The sequence below is a fragment of the Pelmatolapia mariae genome, linkage group LG3_W (genome assembly GCF_036321145.2).
Source record: "Pelmatolapia mariae isolate MD_Pm_ZW linkage group LG3_W, Pm_UMD_F_2, whole genome shotgun sequence".
NCBI classification, from domain to species: Eukaryota; Metazoa; Chordata; class Actinopteri; order Cichliformes; family Cichlidae; genus Pelmatolapia; species Pelmatolapia mariae.
The window spans coordinates 88296538-88314411 of NC_086229.1; the positions used below are offsets into that span (position 1 = coordinate 88296538).

Here is a 17874-nt window from a genome sequence, read left to right on the forward strand (position 1 = left end):
CAGTTATTGACCTAAAAATGCATAAATAAAATTAAAACCTGTCACTCTTTATTAATACTTTGAGTTCCCTCTGATATGATAGAAGCAGCCTCCTCAGCATCAACGGACCAGCCTCCTCTGATCCAAATGTACCTGTAATAGATATTCAGAATGTTACTGAGAGGCCCTTCAGAAGCAGCTTACGCAGTCTTTTGTGAATCCTGTTATTTTTTTCTAGCATACTGTCCTACAGTAATAGAGCATACTTACACAGCTACAGTGAGTATGACACATCCTTTTTCAGAGTGAAGCATCTTTTCGCCTCTGAAAAAAAGGTCCTAACAGCCCTGCGTACAGTGGCAGTCCAAGTCAAGCAGAAAAATGCTGCTTTTAAAACTCAAGCAAACAGGCTCTTTTCTGGTACTACAGCCAGGTTTGACAAAATTGCTTTGAATGTCAGAGCTTGTTTTTCATTTAATGGCTGTGGATGTTGATGCTTTTTAGCACTCGAGCTGACTAGTTTATCCGCTAGAGAGTACAGCGCTCACTTGGAGATGGAAGTTTCTTTGCCTAAAAGCTGAGCAGCTGCTTAAATACACAGTTTGAAAGAATGGCGCTGGTGATAGTGAGAAAGAGCAAAGCAGCAGGGCTGTATGTTGTCCATGCATGAAGTAATAAATGATAATGGTAAATGGACTGGTTCTTATATAGCGCTTTTCTACTCATCTGAGCACTCAAAGCGCTTTACACAACTTGTGCATTCACCCATTCACACCACATTCGCACAAGCACATTGTTCTAAGTGCTTTCTAAGTAACATTCACACACATTCATACTCCGATGGATGCATCGGAGAGCAATTTGGGGTTAGTATCTTGCCCAAGGATATTTGGCATGCAGACTAGGGGAAGCCAGGAATCGAACCACCAACCTTCCGATCAGTAGATGACCTGCTCTACCGCCTGAGCTACAGCCTATCTTTAGAGAACTGTTTTGCGAGCTCCTGTGATGCTTCCTCAGCTGTTTGTCCTCAATTAAAGTTGTTTTTCTGCTCATTTGCTCAGATAATAATCGGCTTTTCTCTAAACAAGCATTTGTGAGGCTAACCTTGCTATGTGTGCAGATTGTTATCCTCCTGACAAGAGTTGCATCTGTAGGTAAATATTCAACATGCACTTTACAGAGACACAGTCATTGTTGTTTTATTTCTCTGTCACGTATGTCCTCTGCCAAAATGCTGCACTTCCATGGCTTTATTTTGTTAATAAATATTTGAGATTTGAGGTTTTAGTAACCAGTCATTTTCATTCATCTTCAGAATAACCACTAAAGTAGAAATATGCACAGAACCAAGAGCCTTTCAGGTGAAAGAAAATAATTCCTGTTCAATTCAGAATATTTTACAACCCAGCTATCTTCTTAAACTTTTGTGCCCTGCAGGATATTTTTATGACACTTCTTTTTTTTTATTCGATTGTGAAGTGAAAAGACAAGATAGATGTGACAGAGAAACGAGGGCTGATAATTTCAGCTGACAGTCGTCTGATGGACTTAAAGTCGTGAAGCCAAATTTGGCCTGTAGACCTTTGTGATGACACGATGCACTCGTCTACACGAAACACAAAGGAGGTTAAAATAACTCTGTGTCACTTTGACGCTGATGAAAATGTGCACAGTACAAAAGTTTTGACCAAATACGTTAATGTGCACTCATCTTCTAGTAGTCACATCTACTAAATGTAATGTGAATGGAGACGAACCCACAAAGAATTATCAGCAGATTTCTGTAGAATAGCATCTGTTTACCAAACGCTTGCATGACTGTCCCGCCCTTTTAATGAAATGATTGTGTGAATGTTGTGTTTAGTTTTTTTTCTGCTTGCCCCAAGTGGCTACAGACATTGGTAATCCAATTTTTAATTAAGTTTTCTCTTGTGTGTGTTATGAATACTCGAATGTGATCAACTAAGCAACTGTGACTTCACACTTTAGTTTCTGGACTCTGGATTTTGAAACCTCATGATTACCATTTTGGTCACCACCATGTTAGCTGCATAACTCGGGTCAATGCAATTCCCTTTATTTATGTTTTACATTGTTAAGTAAAGACTCTACAATGATATAGTGAAAACTCCAATAACCAAACGACCCCCTATGGGCAAGCACTTGGAGACACTGCACTGTAAAATGTAATTCTAGCTGTTTGTTATTTCAACATATTATTCTATATCAGTTTGACGATAGATGACTGAAGTTGTTGTTATAACATAGAATTACAAGTTAAAAACGTCCCAATTACACCAAAAAAAGCTAACTTGAAAACTCATGTCCAGCTAAATCAGAAACTTATGTGAACTTGACAATGCGGGTAAGTTGAGCACAGCAGGATTCAAAACTGCCTCACGTGACTGCTACCGAGGTGCATCATGGGGAATTGGCGGTTAACGACATGCTCACTTTACTTGGACGTTTTCTAATCGTCTTCTTTGGAATATGCTTTCAAGGTGAGTAACATTGGTTATAACTATAAGGAAAGAGAGCTACAAAAGTTGGAACATGTTTTGAATTTATGGCATGACGTGTGTTTTTCTCTTTTACCGAAATGTTTGCTTTAGCTAATGTAACTTTAGCCGACAAGGTCCAGCTTGTGTGTCATGACCAAACTTGACCTAATAAACTGACATATGGCCTTTTTTATGGGTTTAATGTGGCGCTGAGCAAATCACAAGTATTGTGCCGCTAGCTTTAAGGTTGTGCACTCAACCACTGTTGCGATATTAGCAAGCTAACTCAGCTAATTAATAAAGCTTATTTCATATTGTCTCTGTACTTGTAAATTCCTTTCAAGTTCACAGGCTGTTGTATTTTGGTGGAAGTTCATTTTGGCAATATTTCCAATAACTGGCTGGGTTCAAAAAGAACTTTTTGGCAGGACTCGGATGCTTGTTGTCATCTGTTTATCCCTATGTAATCACTTAAGGTGTTATTAACTGCTGCATGCTAAGCTGCAAGAGTGCACTGAGGACAGAGACAAAATATGGTCTACAAACCAGCATTATATTAGTTTTTATCAGATAGTCCTCCAGTGTGCTTATTTTTTGCTTTAATTATATTGTGCAGTTATTTGTTACCCTGAAATGCTTTATGCTTAACAACAGTTCACTATTTTGACTTATTTTTGAACTCTTGTGATCAGTATGACTAGATTGTGTGAGTTTCCATACTAAACGAGCTGTAGTGATAAAATAATTGGCATCAGAGACACTGATTTTTGGCATGGTATACTGCAGAAGTTGTTTTTTTTTTGCATAATTTACCTTTTAATTAAACTGCATTCTCTGTATTGTAACAAAACTAACATTGTTTATATGTCAGAAAATTAGCAAACATGAATAAATGGCGAAAACAATATAATTATAACATATATTTTTATTTTACTTATTTTAGGTCTGTGAAGCCAAACTTGATGCTGGGGATTTATTTTTGTCAGTGGAGTCAAATGGTAAGTTACAATTTGTGCATTTTGTCATACTGGAAACACCTCAGATTATATTGTAATTTAATAGCTCTGTAGAACAAATGATATAAAGATTGTAGTGTCAGGGTACTTCTTAAGAAGTAATATGGCACTATTGATGATCACATGCAGGTGGCATAAACTAAATATTCAGACGTGTTACCAACAAATGATTCATTAACAAAAGCAATGGAGCAGACTGTTTAGGTTCTTGTGGTTGTAATAACATCCAAAACTGCAAGTTTGTCATTAATTTATTTTCACAGGTCTAGATGATCACATTTGACTTTGTCATTTAAATGAGGTGGACTTGCAAACTTTGCGCTCTTTGGGGTAAATTGCTGTCCACTACATATACACAGAATCTGCACAGTATTTCAGATCTAAAAAGGGAGTATGTAATGGACTTGCTGGCTTTAATGTAAAAAGCCTGTTGTGTAACTTTAATGAGGCAGTTGGACTAAAACAGTATTGCTCATCAAGGTAAACATCTGAGGAATAAGGAAACTGTTACTTGTCCTTTTACTCAGTGTTCTTTTAATCGCACGTTTACTAAAGTTTTACATCACATAAGTCATTTTCACAATCATTCTACTTTAAAAGATTTCAAGACAGAGCTTATTGTTCTCTGAACTTCCTTGTTTGCTGAACGGCAGGTAAAGTGCATCTTTTTGTTTGTTTGCTTTTGTGTGTTTGTGTTTTCTCTAATGGGCCTCAGATGACTGTTTGCTTAAATTTGGGTCTCAAAGAATCTTTTTTTAATTCTGCCTGTACTCTCCACCCCTCTTCTTCTATTGCTCAGGTTGAAGCAGAATTTGCCCGTCTTACATCTGTTGACCTGAAAGGGTTCCTTTTTGCTGTGCTTGACCATTATGGAGAGGTTCGTGGAGCTGTACAAAATCAAGAGCGGCATAGAAAGGCTAACTAGGCTCATAAGATGCTTCGGAGATGATGTAAGTGTTCAACTGCGAAATCTAATCCTTTGTTTAAGTTTTAGGTTATCCAGTTCAACTGATGAACTCATTGAAAGAAAGCTGATAAGTAAAGTCTGTCATCATATTTCACAACTGGACATTTAGTGTGGTAACTTTTACAGAATCTATGTATATTGGTGGTAGGTTGGATATCATATTCTACTTGAATGTCCTGATAAGCCTGATTCAAAATCTCCAATGATAATCATATATTGATGGAATTATGCATCAAAAAGCTGTGAATTTGGAGCTGTCTACATGCTTCATAAACACTGTTTAAAAAGTGTTTTTGTTTTCTTTTTGACTTCTTTGACCAGAGCCCTACACAAAGGAAGAGGACAGAGGACCTCATTTTCTAAAGGAAGATCCCTCACACACTTTCAAGACTGTGAAGGTTAGCATTGTTTCTTTTAGTAAATTTAATAATGACAGCACCACAGTGGATTTTAAATTAAAAAGTACATGTGTACTTTTTCCTCACCAAATGTATTATTACAAGATCTTTGACACTGGATTTGGTCTGGGTTTCAGAGAAACTAACTGGCAAGCTAGCATTGATATTATTAGTGTCTTGTGTTTATTCATGTCTTCACCAGGGTCTTTGACATTTCGCTGCTGTACTGTTCACTTCAGCTTTACGTTTGATTTCTCACATTGTATATTGTAATGGCAGAGATATTAGGATATTTAAGGGGCTGCAGTGGCTGCTACAGCTGTGGGGGGCAATACTTTGGTGAAATGTCCTGGACCCTGGAAAAGAGACTGTGTAGACTGGGTAAGCAATTAAAGGTTACTGGCCGAGAGTCATTGGGCAGCTGGGTAAAGGTGGATGTTGATATTCAGTGCCAATTATGCAACCTGTTCAGCCATGTCTATATGCTCTTTTTTCATGCTGTTAATATAGGGGGAAAAAATAAACTTTAATCAATAAACTGATTAAAGAAGCATTGTCTATGGAGCCATAATCTGATCCTGTAGTGTAGCTGCAGTTTGCACATTTCATGTATTCTCAGCCAGATTTGGTTTAGAGCACAGCCAATATTTAGCATAAGTAGATTTAAATTCACACACTGGTGATGGCAAGCTACATTGTAGCCACAGCCACCCTGGGGCGCACTGACAGAGGCGAGGCTGCCGGACACTGGCACCACCGGGCCCTCTGACCACCACCAGTAGGCAACAGGTGAAGTGTCTTGCCCAAGGACACAACGACTGAAACTGTCGGAGCCAGGGTTCTTATAACCTTCCAATTATAAGACGAACTGTCAACTCTTGAGTCACGATTCAGTCATCCACCCATGTGTGTGAATGACTGAATGTGTAAAGCACTTTGGAGTCCTTAGGGGACTAGTAAAGCACTATACAAATACAGGCCATTTACCATTTAAATTGAAAATTTTGTTTGAATTCTGCAATTGAAGACATGCTCAGTTATTTATGAACATGGTCTTTGTTTAAAGCAAGAAATGGATTTGTAACATGGGGGTGCATATCTCATTCTGAAAAAACTTTAACAACTAATAAGTGTTACCCAAAGCCAATCACCATCATCCAAAGCATCAGTATGGCTCTTCTTTGGAAAGACATGAATTGTTAAGCACACGGGATATTGTGTAATTGTAATTGTGTAATTTATTTTTTTTTTTTTGTCTTTGAACCCTTTTATAGCCGACAGGTATTGAAGACACGTTTTCTAAGAGGATGAAAGTTGGCATTGCGATGGTGAAAGAAGAAGACATCGATGTGTTGGTTGTCCTTGAGGCAGCAGTAATCCTGTCTAATCTGAGGGATGTCTCAAGTGCCATTTCCATGCTGATGGGCCTTCTTTTTGCCCTCAACATACACTATCCAAAGGAACTTAAGGACATCTTTGAAGTCATTCAGAACATCCTAATGAACATTGGTGGAAGGCAGTGCATCTCACTAGTGCATGGTCTAAGAAACAGACTCTTGCAGAAAGCCATGCAGAACTGTAATTGTATGATCCTTAGTGTTAAGGACAGTTTTTATTTTACTGTTTGTTTTTTTATTCTTGCAAGTTCTCATTCTCACTTTTGTATGTCACTAAATGACTACACTTTACATTCCAGATTAGACAATTACTCATTTGTTCATGGTTTAAGAAACTTATGTGAACAACAATATAATGCTGGACTTTGCAGATGCTTATCTCATGCAAGTCAGTAGTTTTTCCTTTGTTTTGCAATTGAGCAGACTCAAACTGATGTTTCTGAAATATCCATATTATCAAATGTTTCAGAAGCATGCAGTCATTTTCAGAGATATTGGTTCTGTGGAATTTGTTGCAATTGTAAACGAAGACAAATACAAGAGTTTGATGTCTTAGTTGTTATAAACTGATCTTTACTGTCACTTATCAAAGGTTTTGTACTATTTTAATATTTCAAGTTTTATGCTAACAGGTGTGACTGAGCACAATGAAGTTTAAAAATTTTGTAAATGTAAAGAATAACTTTTCTAAAATAGCAAGTGTCCCGTTGATACATTACATTAATGCAGACTTTATGTTGTTACTTCACAAGAATCACTACTGCTCCTAGAGTATTGGTCAGAATTTCATCTTCACCCAAACTGGGCTCAAGACCAAGTTCAAATTTATTGTTTCACAGGGAGCAGCCTTTGAGTTTTGATGGATTGTGAGCCTGATGAGCTACGTCACTGATTTTTCTGTTTCTCAGATGACTAAGATGGCACAATAAATGGTGAATGTTGGGTGCTCATGAGTAATTGTCTTGTCATGTTCTTAAAACAAACTTTCTGTATGAAATGATCAGATAGACTTTAATGGAATCTGTGGGGTTTTATTTTTTTTCTGTAAACAACAGAAAATTAATTTAAAGGAATGTAGATATTTAAACCTGAGATCTAAGATAAACCTAACAGGTAGTTTTGCTGAAATGGATGTTAGAAAGCCAAAAAAAAACAAAACAAAACTTAAGATGTTTAATACACATTTTTCTTTACATCCAGTCAATCAACTCTGATAATTAAAATGAAACTGATTTACAAGTTCACTCAGCTACCTTAAGGAGCTCAGTTAATTAATAAACTTAAATCAACTTAGCTAACAGATTATGTTAGTTAAGCTAAAATAGATTCCTAAGTTAAAAGAACTACTAAAGTATTTGAATTAACTAAAAAACCCAAGTCAACTGAACTAGGACAAGAGTTTAAACAATAGATTTTTTTAATTTAGCTGAAAGGGTTTTCCCAAGTAAAGATGGCAATTAAAGGAGTTGAACTGACTAATAAATCTCAGTCAACTAAACTAAGATGAAAGTTTAGACAACATGTGATTTTTCATTAAGATAACAATTGGTTGTGTTATAAGAACAAACTCTATTTCTTGACTTAACTTAAAATTTTAAGGCAGCCCTTTACCTCATATTTTTAAGTTGAAACAACAAGTTATATTTTACAGTGTGGGAAGGAAAAACTCCCTTTTAACAGGAAGAAACTTCCAGAACCCCATGGAGGGGCAGCCATCTGCTGCAACTGGTTGGATGTAAGGGGAGGGACACAGGACAAACGACACTGTGGAATAGAGTCAGAGTGTAACTAAGGGTCACCTAATCCAGCCCCGACTATAAGATTGAAGCTAGAAGTTATGCTAATGCTAATAAGCTTGGTTAGCAAGCTGCACTGTTAAGCTGTACAGCCTAAACTGTACATGCTAATTAGTGTAAAACCGAAGCACAAACTCCCCGGAAGACTGTAATACACATCAGACCATATTATTTATGAGATAATTCAATTCAAATGCTCCCAAAGGTGCCAACACCACAACCAAAGTTCAGTTCAGTGATTTGAATGACCAGAGATAAGGCATAGAGCAGGGGTCCCCAATCGCAGTCCACGAGGGCCGGTGTCCCTGCAGGTTTTAGATGTGTCCTTGATCCATCACAGCTGATTTAAATGGATAAATTACCTTCTCAGCATGTCTTGAAGTTCTCCAGAGGCCTAGTAATGAACTAATCATGTGATTCAGGTGTGTTGACCCAGGGTGAGATCTAAAACCTGCAGGGACACCGGCACTCGTGGACTGGGATTGGGGACCCCTGGCATAGAGCCAAACCTTTTTATATTTTTAGGAATATTTATTTATATACATATAACATATGTTCAGAAATTGTCCGAAGCTAAAATAAAAAAACAACTCCCTTCAAGTAGAGGAGGAGATGGTCTGGGCAAGCTTCACACATTTCACATAACTTCCTGTACGGGCGCATGAGGCGTCCTGTACTGTAGCTCTTGCCTTAACAGTCTCTGCAATGTTCAAATGAGGTCGCATTAATGTAAAAGTCACCCATATGTGAATGGCAAAGCCATCACTTTAACTGCCTAATGAAGCCGGCAAAGTTACATAGTTGATGTCTTAAAAGGACTTTACTGGGTCACAGGAATTAAACACCTGATTGGTTTCACTCCACCAAAGCTGGTTTTTTTGTTTGCATTTTGAAACTAAGCCAAATTTTTGCAAAACTTTGTGGAGGGATGGTTAACGAGCAATGAAAGTATCCATTACATTTTTATGCAGTTTATTGTGCCTTTAAAAAAACATAAAAACCAGAAACTGGATATGATCTGGATCTGCTGCTGGATTTAAATGTAACAATATTTTTTTTAAAGAGATACTAATTCTCATGACAAAGGTTGTAACAAAATATAAGATATAGATAAGAAGAGCACATAATGAGTTGTGTAAGGCAGTCAAACTGTTTGCCCTTGACTCCACAGCCGTGACTTTCTCCTGTTGTTATCCAAATGAAGGCTCATTATTTTAGCCCATATTCAGATTATCACAATTTCTCCTTTTAATAACTTAAATAAAACATGTAACACGTATCTCCGACCAGCAGCATCCCCGGGACACAATCCCTAAGTGTCCGTGGCTTTGATTGAGGGCCATTGATTAACCTGCAGTGTCAGCTCAGCTTACAAATTGTTTTAAGTTCTTCACGCTTGGTTGTGTTGCCCTGCCGTGTCACATGTCGTATGGAACCCTAATCCAGGTTGTTGTTTTTCTTTTTTCTGCACCAGAGCCTGTTGTCTTTTTGCAAAGGTCTCACATAAAGTCCCCCATCTAAGTGAACGTGAGGTTCATTGTTTAATAGCAGCTGTGTTGCTGAGAACAGGGCTGAATGATGTTTTTGATGATAGTAAGAGAGTATTCCTAAAATACTTTCTCAATTTCTCCTTCCTCAGCTGTCATGTTTCTCCCCTTGTTTCCTTTATCCTCATTTGCTTTTTTTTTTTTTTTTTTACCACACCTCCTCCCCCTGTCTCCCCCCCTCCCATCACTCGCCCAGTGATCGGTCCATCCGTCACTATCGATGTCAGTGTGGTGTGTGTGTTTGTGTGTGTCTATATGCATGTCATCTGGCACCGGGTGGCCTCCCACTGATGTAAGAGGGATCTGTCATGTCTCTCTGTCACAACAGCAGACACGCATGAGTAGATGTACACACACACACACCTAAACGCTCATGGTGGACTTGTCTCTACTCAGTCTGTTCTTAGTGAATGCATGAGCAATTTTTCCTCTTTTCCTTCCATCCTAACCCCTGAGATTTACTAGACATTTATATTTTTCTGCTAAAACAACCTTCAAAGCTGCCAGTAGGTTGTGGAGTTGTAGAAGTTATTATTTGTTAGGGTTATATCCACTTCTGCATCCAGAGGCATGAAATACAACTAAACTCTCCTTAAAATGTGGTTTGTTAAAAAGCTGCAGAGAAAGAATCCCTGGGTGGATTTGTGGCTGTTCTCCAGCTCGAGTGGTTTTTAGCAGGCTAAACGAAGCCCTTCAGGGGGTTACGGAGTGGCAAGTGGACACCGGTTAATTTTGTAGCATTGGGAGCTACAGCAGCAGCAGAAGCCCCGGCTGTGTGTTTGGAGCAGCACCTGCTGAACACAAGAGGAACTGCACTGGAGATGCTTGAATGTAGTTTGTCTCTTGGATGAGGGGAATGAGGGGTTATTGGGCTCAGGTGACAGATCGTATTCTGTGTTATTAGACTGAGGCTTGTTGGTGTCCTCGGTGAAGAGATACGAGGATGGCTGCCTTTCCTCAGCTTTGATGAAGGGGAAATGATCAGTTAGAAAATCAGCCTGAAGTCCACTGAGAGCAAATCATGAAGACAGATGCTCATCTGTCCCCTGTGTGTATGCTGCTTGAATAATGTGTGTTAGTCTTTAATTTTGTAAAGTTTAAACTCTATAAAACAGCATTGCTGATCGCTCCCTGAGTGCATGCTTTTAACTACGTGCACAAAGCTTTCTTCGGTGTACAATTATATGATTTATTTGATATGTTTGATACAGTAGTAGTCATTTTAATCTTTTTTTAGTCACTTAGAAATGTAAGATGGAAAAAAATATCTGTTAATTAACTATTTAATAGGGCTGTGATAGACTGGCGACCTGTTTAGTGTGTACCCAGTCTCTTGCCTTAGTACAGCGAGGATAGGGTCCAGTCAACTTGAGACCCTGAACAGGACAATGAACTGAGGAAATGAATGGAATATATTGTAAATATCTAGACCACTGGTGTCACACATACTGTGACCTTGGCTTTGATTTGGAAAGTGTGAAATTTGCAGTGAAGTCATGAATTACTCATTAAAAAGCAATGCGCTATTGTTTTAGGCATTTCTATGCATGAAATAAAATATGTGGAAAGTATTTCCAGATATAAACAAGTTATCTGTATTTTAAGTCTGTATTTTAAATCATTTAACAGGAAATAATACCCTCTGCTCTCTGTTTTTTAAAGGAGGGGCTGACAGGTATCACTTTGGTTAGTCTTGGATTGTCAGCTTTTTCTTTCTTGTTTCCTTTGTTAGGTTTAAATCTTGGCTGTTTGGCAGGTGAACATTGTCAGGATGTACTTTTTTACACTTGAAGTAACTTGTAATATTTTTTAACCTGTTATTCAAGATTTTTACTGCTCTGACTGAGTTTAAATCAAATAAGACTTATGAACTAAAATGAGTTATACAGGCATGATTCAGACAATCGATCTAACTGAAAAAAAGAGTCTTATATGTGCTCATGCATACAGATATTCACTTTAGTGCCCCACTCCAGATAGTGTGTCTTAGTTTGAAGGCTTAGTACACTTTTGTGTAGTAATACTGTATATACCGATTGTGTGGTACTGTAGTTACACTTTGACAGCACAGTAAGTGACTCAAATCAAGCTGTGCTCTTTAAACCTGACATTCTTCTTACGGTTTGGGAATGGACCCTGCTTTTATATAAGCCAGTTTTCTAGTTGGACTACACTTACTATACACTTTAAGCACTTGCCAGTTTGAGATCACCAGTTGATCTAACATGCATGAAACCCATACAGGCACAGGTAGAACATGGCAACTCATCACACAGAGGCTCCAGCTAGCCAGGAGTTTCAAACCAGAAGTCTTTTTGCTTCTTGGTGACTTAGCTCTGTGTTATATGTTTAATTCTTATTCGTTTTCAGTGTTACTTTAATATTTTATATTTCTGTATTATTTTTTATTGTAGTCTCTGGATTTTGTTTTGTCTCTAAGTTGGTATAGCTATCATTAAGGAGCAGACTGTAGTAAGCCCAGAGTGCCTAAATTGCCGGTGTAAAATGTGGGCTGGCAGATGCAACAACAACTTGATTGTCTTAAAACCATACTTGACTTGTCCTGTGTACTGAATGGAGATCTTTTTCTTTAACTAAGATTTTTGAAACCCATGTTTAAGATGTCAACACTTATTTTAGAAGGAATTCAAACCACTGGCTAACCATATATTTGGTCTTACCCACGTCGAACTCTTAGTTTGTTTTTATTTTCTGTCAGCATAGACACTGAGTCAAGATGACAGATGAGAGAGCAGCCTGCCCTTTAACATCAGTCTGCACCTCAGCTTTGAGTGGACTTGGCATTTTGTTGAGACTGAGATGTTAAGAAGACACCAGACCACTCACAAGCACATTTTGCACATCTAGAAAAAACACAGTAACTGTTATAAGAAATGGCCTGAGAAATTTAAAATGTGGGGGAAAGTAACCCTGATATCTGGTTTGCTGCTGACATGACACATGCTTAACAGAAAAGTCATAATGATCTCACACATATAACTGCACCATTAAGTTACAGTGAAGGTTTACCTCAAAGAAAACTTTTAAAATAATTCGAGTAAAGGTCAAAATTTGAAACAGCTAAAATATCCACAAACCACCAAAACAATCTCTTTTCATATACAATTAAAACGCCTATACAGTGGAACCCCGACTTATGAAATTAATTTGTTCCCGAGGGTCTTTCGTAAGTCAAAAAGTTTCGTAAATCGAAGCACCCATCGCGCGTTTTGACTGAGGTGATGCTGAAAGATAGGCTATGGGCTAATTGCTAACTAGAACAACAATACGTCGTTCAAGTGGAACAGCGAAGCACAAGTAAGGAAGCCAAGGGGTTGTCACATGATTCGGAAGGCATTGTGGGCATTGTAGGCTAAGCCAATCAGAGCCAGCAGATTTCGTTATTCGGGCATTTTGCCGTAACACGGGCAAAAATATTGCTGTTCAGTGCCTTCGTAACTTGAATTTTTCGTGAAACGGGGTATTCGTAAGTCGGGGTTCCACTGAATTCTCTGGTGTGGTTATACTGTACTGTACGGTTTCAACAGAGTTCAACACACTGAACATGAATATGTCATGAGCACAGGTAACATTAATGACCTCGTGGATAAGGACTGAACTTTTGTCATAGTAACCCTTCTACATTACAAGCCGTTGAAATTGACCACATTCCTACAAAGAGACAATAGACAAAGGTGTCTCGAGTTAAGGGAAGCTTTTTGATTTATAAATTACAGGCCACTAAAAATCCGGGTTTAAATGAAGCCTTTACTTTGCTTTTTTATAAACTTTACCTCTTTGTTATAATACTTATTTACTTTTTATAATGCATTTATGTTAACTTGTTGATGCCATGTGTGGTCTTTATCTTTTCTTATTTCGACTTGAATATGTTGAATATTTGTTAACTGTAGCAGCCCCCAACCCCCGGGCCGGTCCGTGAGTCGTTTGGTACCAGGCCACGAGAGTAGAGCCTTGGGTGTGAAATTTATGGTTTTTTCCCGTGTTGTAGTTGTGTGTCTTATTTTGAAAGAAATATTTACGCGTTACCATAGCGACCAGAGATTAATTAAGGGGCAGAGAGGAGGATGTTACTCTCAATGTTGTTGGCAGATTTCAGGAGGACGCTGCTAATAAAGTTACACAATTACACAGTGAATTTGCGTTTATTATTTTTTTTACAAAATACCACAGTTTTTGTCTTGGTCGTATCATTTTATTTTGTTGTATTTATCTGCAACACCTTAAAGGCCGGTCCATGAAAATATTGTCTTACATTAAACTGGTCCGTGGTGCTTAAAAGGTTGGGGGACCGCTGAGCTATAGTGATGCCATGAGAATAAAGGCATGTTAATTGTACGTGAAGAGAGAGGACCTTGGAGCTGTTTTATGTTTTACCTTATATAAAATGCACCACCAATCCAAGTGCTCCTTTTAAAACAGTTTAAAAATCACATTTGTTAGAAAGCTGTAGGGAGCACTGTGTCCACACACTGGTCACTCAAAATGATTTAGAACTTTTTGGAAGTGGAAAGAGTGTCAGAGAGGCAATGAGTGAGGATTGCTTTGATGCACCTGAAGTCATCATATATCTTCAAATGTAGATGTGCCTGCACATGATGGCACTCTGGAGCAGTTCAAGTCATTTCCATCAGACGTTCTCCCCTGAGGAAACTGAGGACTTCACAGTAGGACCCTGTGTTGAAAACATGGTCCTGGTTGGAAACCGTGATGTGGGCCAGTTCCACTTTTCAAAAAATTTAATAAATGGGGTGTCCCAAGAAAATGAAAAAATAAAGCAGAAGAGTGTCTATATGAAAATTATACCAGGAAATTACATTGACAGGAGTGCAAGAACGCTGGGTATTAGAATACAGTCAGTTTATACATCTGTGTTCACAACCCTGCAATAAAGTCTTTAACTATTAGATGGTAGTTGGAGGTCCAGCTCTCGTCATCTTTAAAGATCCTGCACAGAAAAAATGTCAAAACAGCAGAGCTGATGAAACATCCACTGAAAACTATAACAAGTTAAAATAAGCCAGGATTATCTTTAAAATCCTTAAAGCACACAATTTAATGCAATGTGATTACTTTGTGTTACTTCTCCTAATCATGTGACCTTTTGTAGCCTGCAAAATAACAGAGCCAGCTCTATCACAGTCAGAAAAGGTGCTGCATCTTACCACACTTGCTTACTTTTGAGGATCTCCTAAGTTTGCTTATCTGTTTCAGGTTCAGTTTAATTCACATAATTAATCAATTAATGGTCTTGAGCATGCATGTCTGATGATGGTGGTGGTGGGGCGGTAATGAGCTGCTGATCAGCTTTAAAGTTACCTTAAAATCCTTTAAAGTTCCTACACACACACACACACACACACACACACACACACAGCACAGAGAACATGAGACACATCACACTGCAGCGAAAACGCAGTTAATGATAGCAATCTGATTACACCTTCAGAGACACTGCAGACCTTTGGATTTCACTCTGTGCTAATAGAGCTAAGGTAATGGGTGGGCAAGGGAATGAATGGCTGTCTAAGTGAATGGATGTGTAATTAAAGAATGGGCGATACAGTCGATGTAATTAGCTTGTTTATGTGTGGTACAATGGATATGGGCAGGCGTGAGGATCTGGGCCTGGAATGGCAGACGGAGAGAGGGAGACGAGATAGGAGACGGCGAGGAGGGGCGAGAGTGGGAAGGAGAGAAAGAGAGGGAGCAAACTCCTTATTCAGGCCTTTTCTGCTCACCCGTCACATCAAGGCTCGAAATCAATCCTGCAAATTGGTTTGTTCCTCGACAAGGTTACCAAATGACGGAGGGATGGAGAGAATGAAGTGGAGAAGGAGAGACGGAATATGAGATAGAGAAGGAATATGTGAGAGCTGTAACCAGAGATTGTGGGGAGGACGATGAAGGGGAGGAGGGTGGGGATGTCCCGCTGTTGACGTATTGCCTAATGCGGGGGCTCTGTGTGTGTGTGTGTGTGTGTGTGTGTGTGAGCTGAAGGCCAACAGAGAGGTCATTAAACTATGAAGGAGGTGAAGGATCCAGTTGATTGTTATTTGTTACAGGTAAACCGTAGAGACTGAGTTATGACCTGCTGGCTCACAAAACACTTTGTCCGTGTGGCAAAGAGGCATGTACATGTTGGGACTGAGTTTGTCTGTGTGTGTGTTCGTGTCTCTGCGTGCATGCCACAGATGTTCCTGTAACCCTGTCACAATGAAATGTGGAACCCATTTCCTCCCATTCCCAGCTGAGCCAGTGGAATCGGCGAGTAAATATATAAATAATAGAACAGATAAAAAATGATGCAATCTCCAAATGTGTTATTCTTCTCCATTGACCCGACGTGTCTTTTTGTGTGTGTGTTGCTTACAGGAACACTTTACACCTGAGTGTAAGTTTAAGGAGTGTGTGTTTGAGAACTACTACGTCACCTACTCGTCCATCCTGTACAGACAGACCCAGTCAGGGCGAGCTTGGTACATCGGCATCAACCGGGACGGCCAAGTCATGAAGGGGAACCGCGTTAAGAAGACAAAGGGAGCTGCTCACTTCCTGCCCAAGCTTATTGAAGGTATCATACCGTACATGCCACTCCTATGTAAAGCATGTTGCTCTCTATCATAAAACAATAACAATTTCAATTTCAACAAGGGGGCAAAGAAAAAGATCCAAAATAAAAAGACAAAAGGTCATATGGAAAGAAAACCATTAGAAACATGGTGGAATGAACCACAGGAGTCAAAGAAGCAAAAAACAAGGACAACACAAAAAATAGCAACTGTAACAAAGGAAGCAAGGAATTTCATCAGTCCAGAAAACTTTTTACTTTCCGTAACCTTCATGCAGGATATGAAAATAATAAAGATACAGGATAAGTTATAGAGATTAAAAGTTACATTAAAATGATCAACGTGATCACTTCACTTTGATCATTGTTTTAAACCCCCATGAATAAAGTAACACTCATAATCTACTCATGACCTCAATCCATTGTTGAAAAGTTTGAACACATCAGCATGTCAGGAAATTACTATATCATCATAATCTGAGTCACATATGTGAATCATGTCTTTTCTGTAAATGAGTTTTAGTGCAGAACATTAGATGCATGTATTGAGATCATATCATCACTTATTAGAGAACATTAGAGAACAAACTTGTTATCATCCCTTTCTTCTCTTTTATACTTTATGAGTAGAATTTATAACAACAACAATAAAAACCTACAACGTTTTTCAAAAGCCATCTAATAGTTCATGATATTTCCTCATTGCCCGGCACAGAACAGGTGCTGCACCTGCAGATAGTGAGCATGGATCAGTGCACACTCAGCGATGGTGGGGTTTATAACCCATGCCCACTAAGGCTAGCTGGTTTGGAAAAGTCTTATTTACTTTGCTTTATTTGATGATTTTCAGTGTTTATTTACTCCTGATTTATTAACTGTTGTGTGTAGTCTATATTTTGTATAACCTGTACAGCACTGTGGTCAGCTGAGATTGTTTTGAATGCGCTATGCTGTAGAAATAAACTTTGACTTGATTTGACCTAAGACAGTGCAACCTACAAGGAAAAACACCAGCAGAAGTGGCAAAAATGAATAATAGAGGATCTATTGCTCCTTTTCTATTATGTTATAATGTCCACTCCCTAAGCCTGGATCTGGTTTCTTCCTGTTAGAAGGGAGGTTTTCCTTCCCACTGTCGCCAAATGTTTGATCTTAAGCTAAATTTAGACTTCTGCAGGAAACCTACATCCTAGCTGGTAACCAGAAACTGCTTTAATCCCTACACCACAACCTTCCATGCCTTTAGACTTGTTGTGGTATACGTCATCCCAGTGTGTAGTTTCATTTCTCAGAAGAAGCACTCAAGGTTACGTAGAAGGTTGCAGCGTAGGGTTAAAATAGGGTTCTGGTTATGGCGTCAGTTACTCTATGCCGTATTAGTATTAGTATATTTCACGTGTTATGGGGTCATCTGATTGTTTGTTTTTTCTCTGTATTATCGTAGGGTCTTTACTTCACACTATACAGGACTTTGAGGCGACTCTTACTCGACTCGATTTTCTTATTGTGATTGTATAAATAAAATTAAATTGAATTAAAAGTAATCCATATTAGCCAGTATACCGTATATATTCAATTCAATTTTATTTGTACAGCGCCAAATGACAACAACAGTCACCTCTAGGCTCTTTATATTGTAAGGTAGACGCTACAATAATACATACAGAGAAAAACCCAA

At 38.6% G+C, this 17874-nt stretch overlaps 1 protein-coding gene across 2 annotated transcripts in view; it reads left to right on the forward strand.

Moving 5' to 3' along the window:
- fgf11a (fibroblast growth factor 11a) overlaps window positions 1–17874 on the forward strand; it is a 105578-nt gene that overhangs the window by 79338 nt on the left and 8366 nt on the right. For both annotated transcript variants that reach the window (XM_063470219.1, XM_063470218.1), the window contains one exon: window positions 16001–16199. In XM_063470219.1, coding sequence (XP_063326289.1) covers window positions 16001–16199 — 199 coding nt within the window. The remainder of the gene's footprint in view (window positions 1–16000; window positions 16200–17874) is intronic.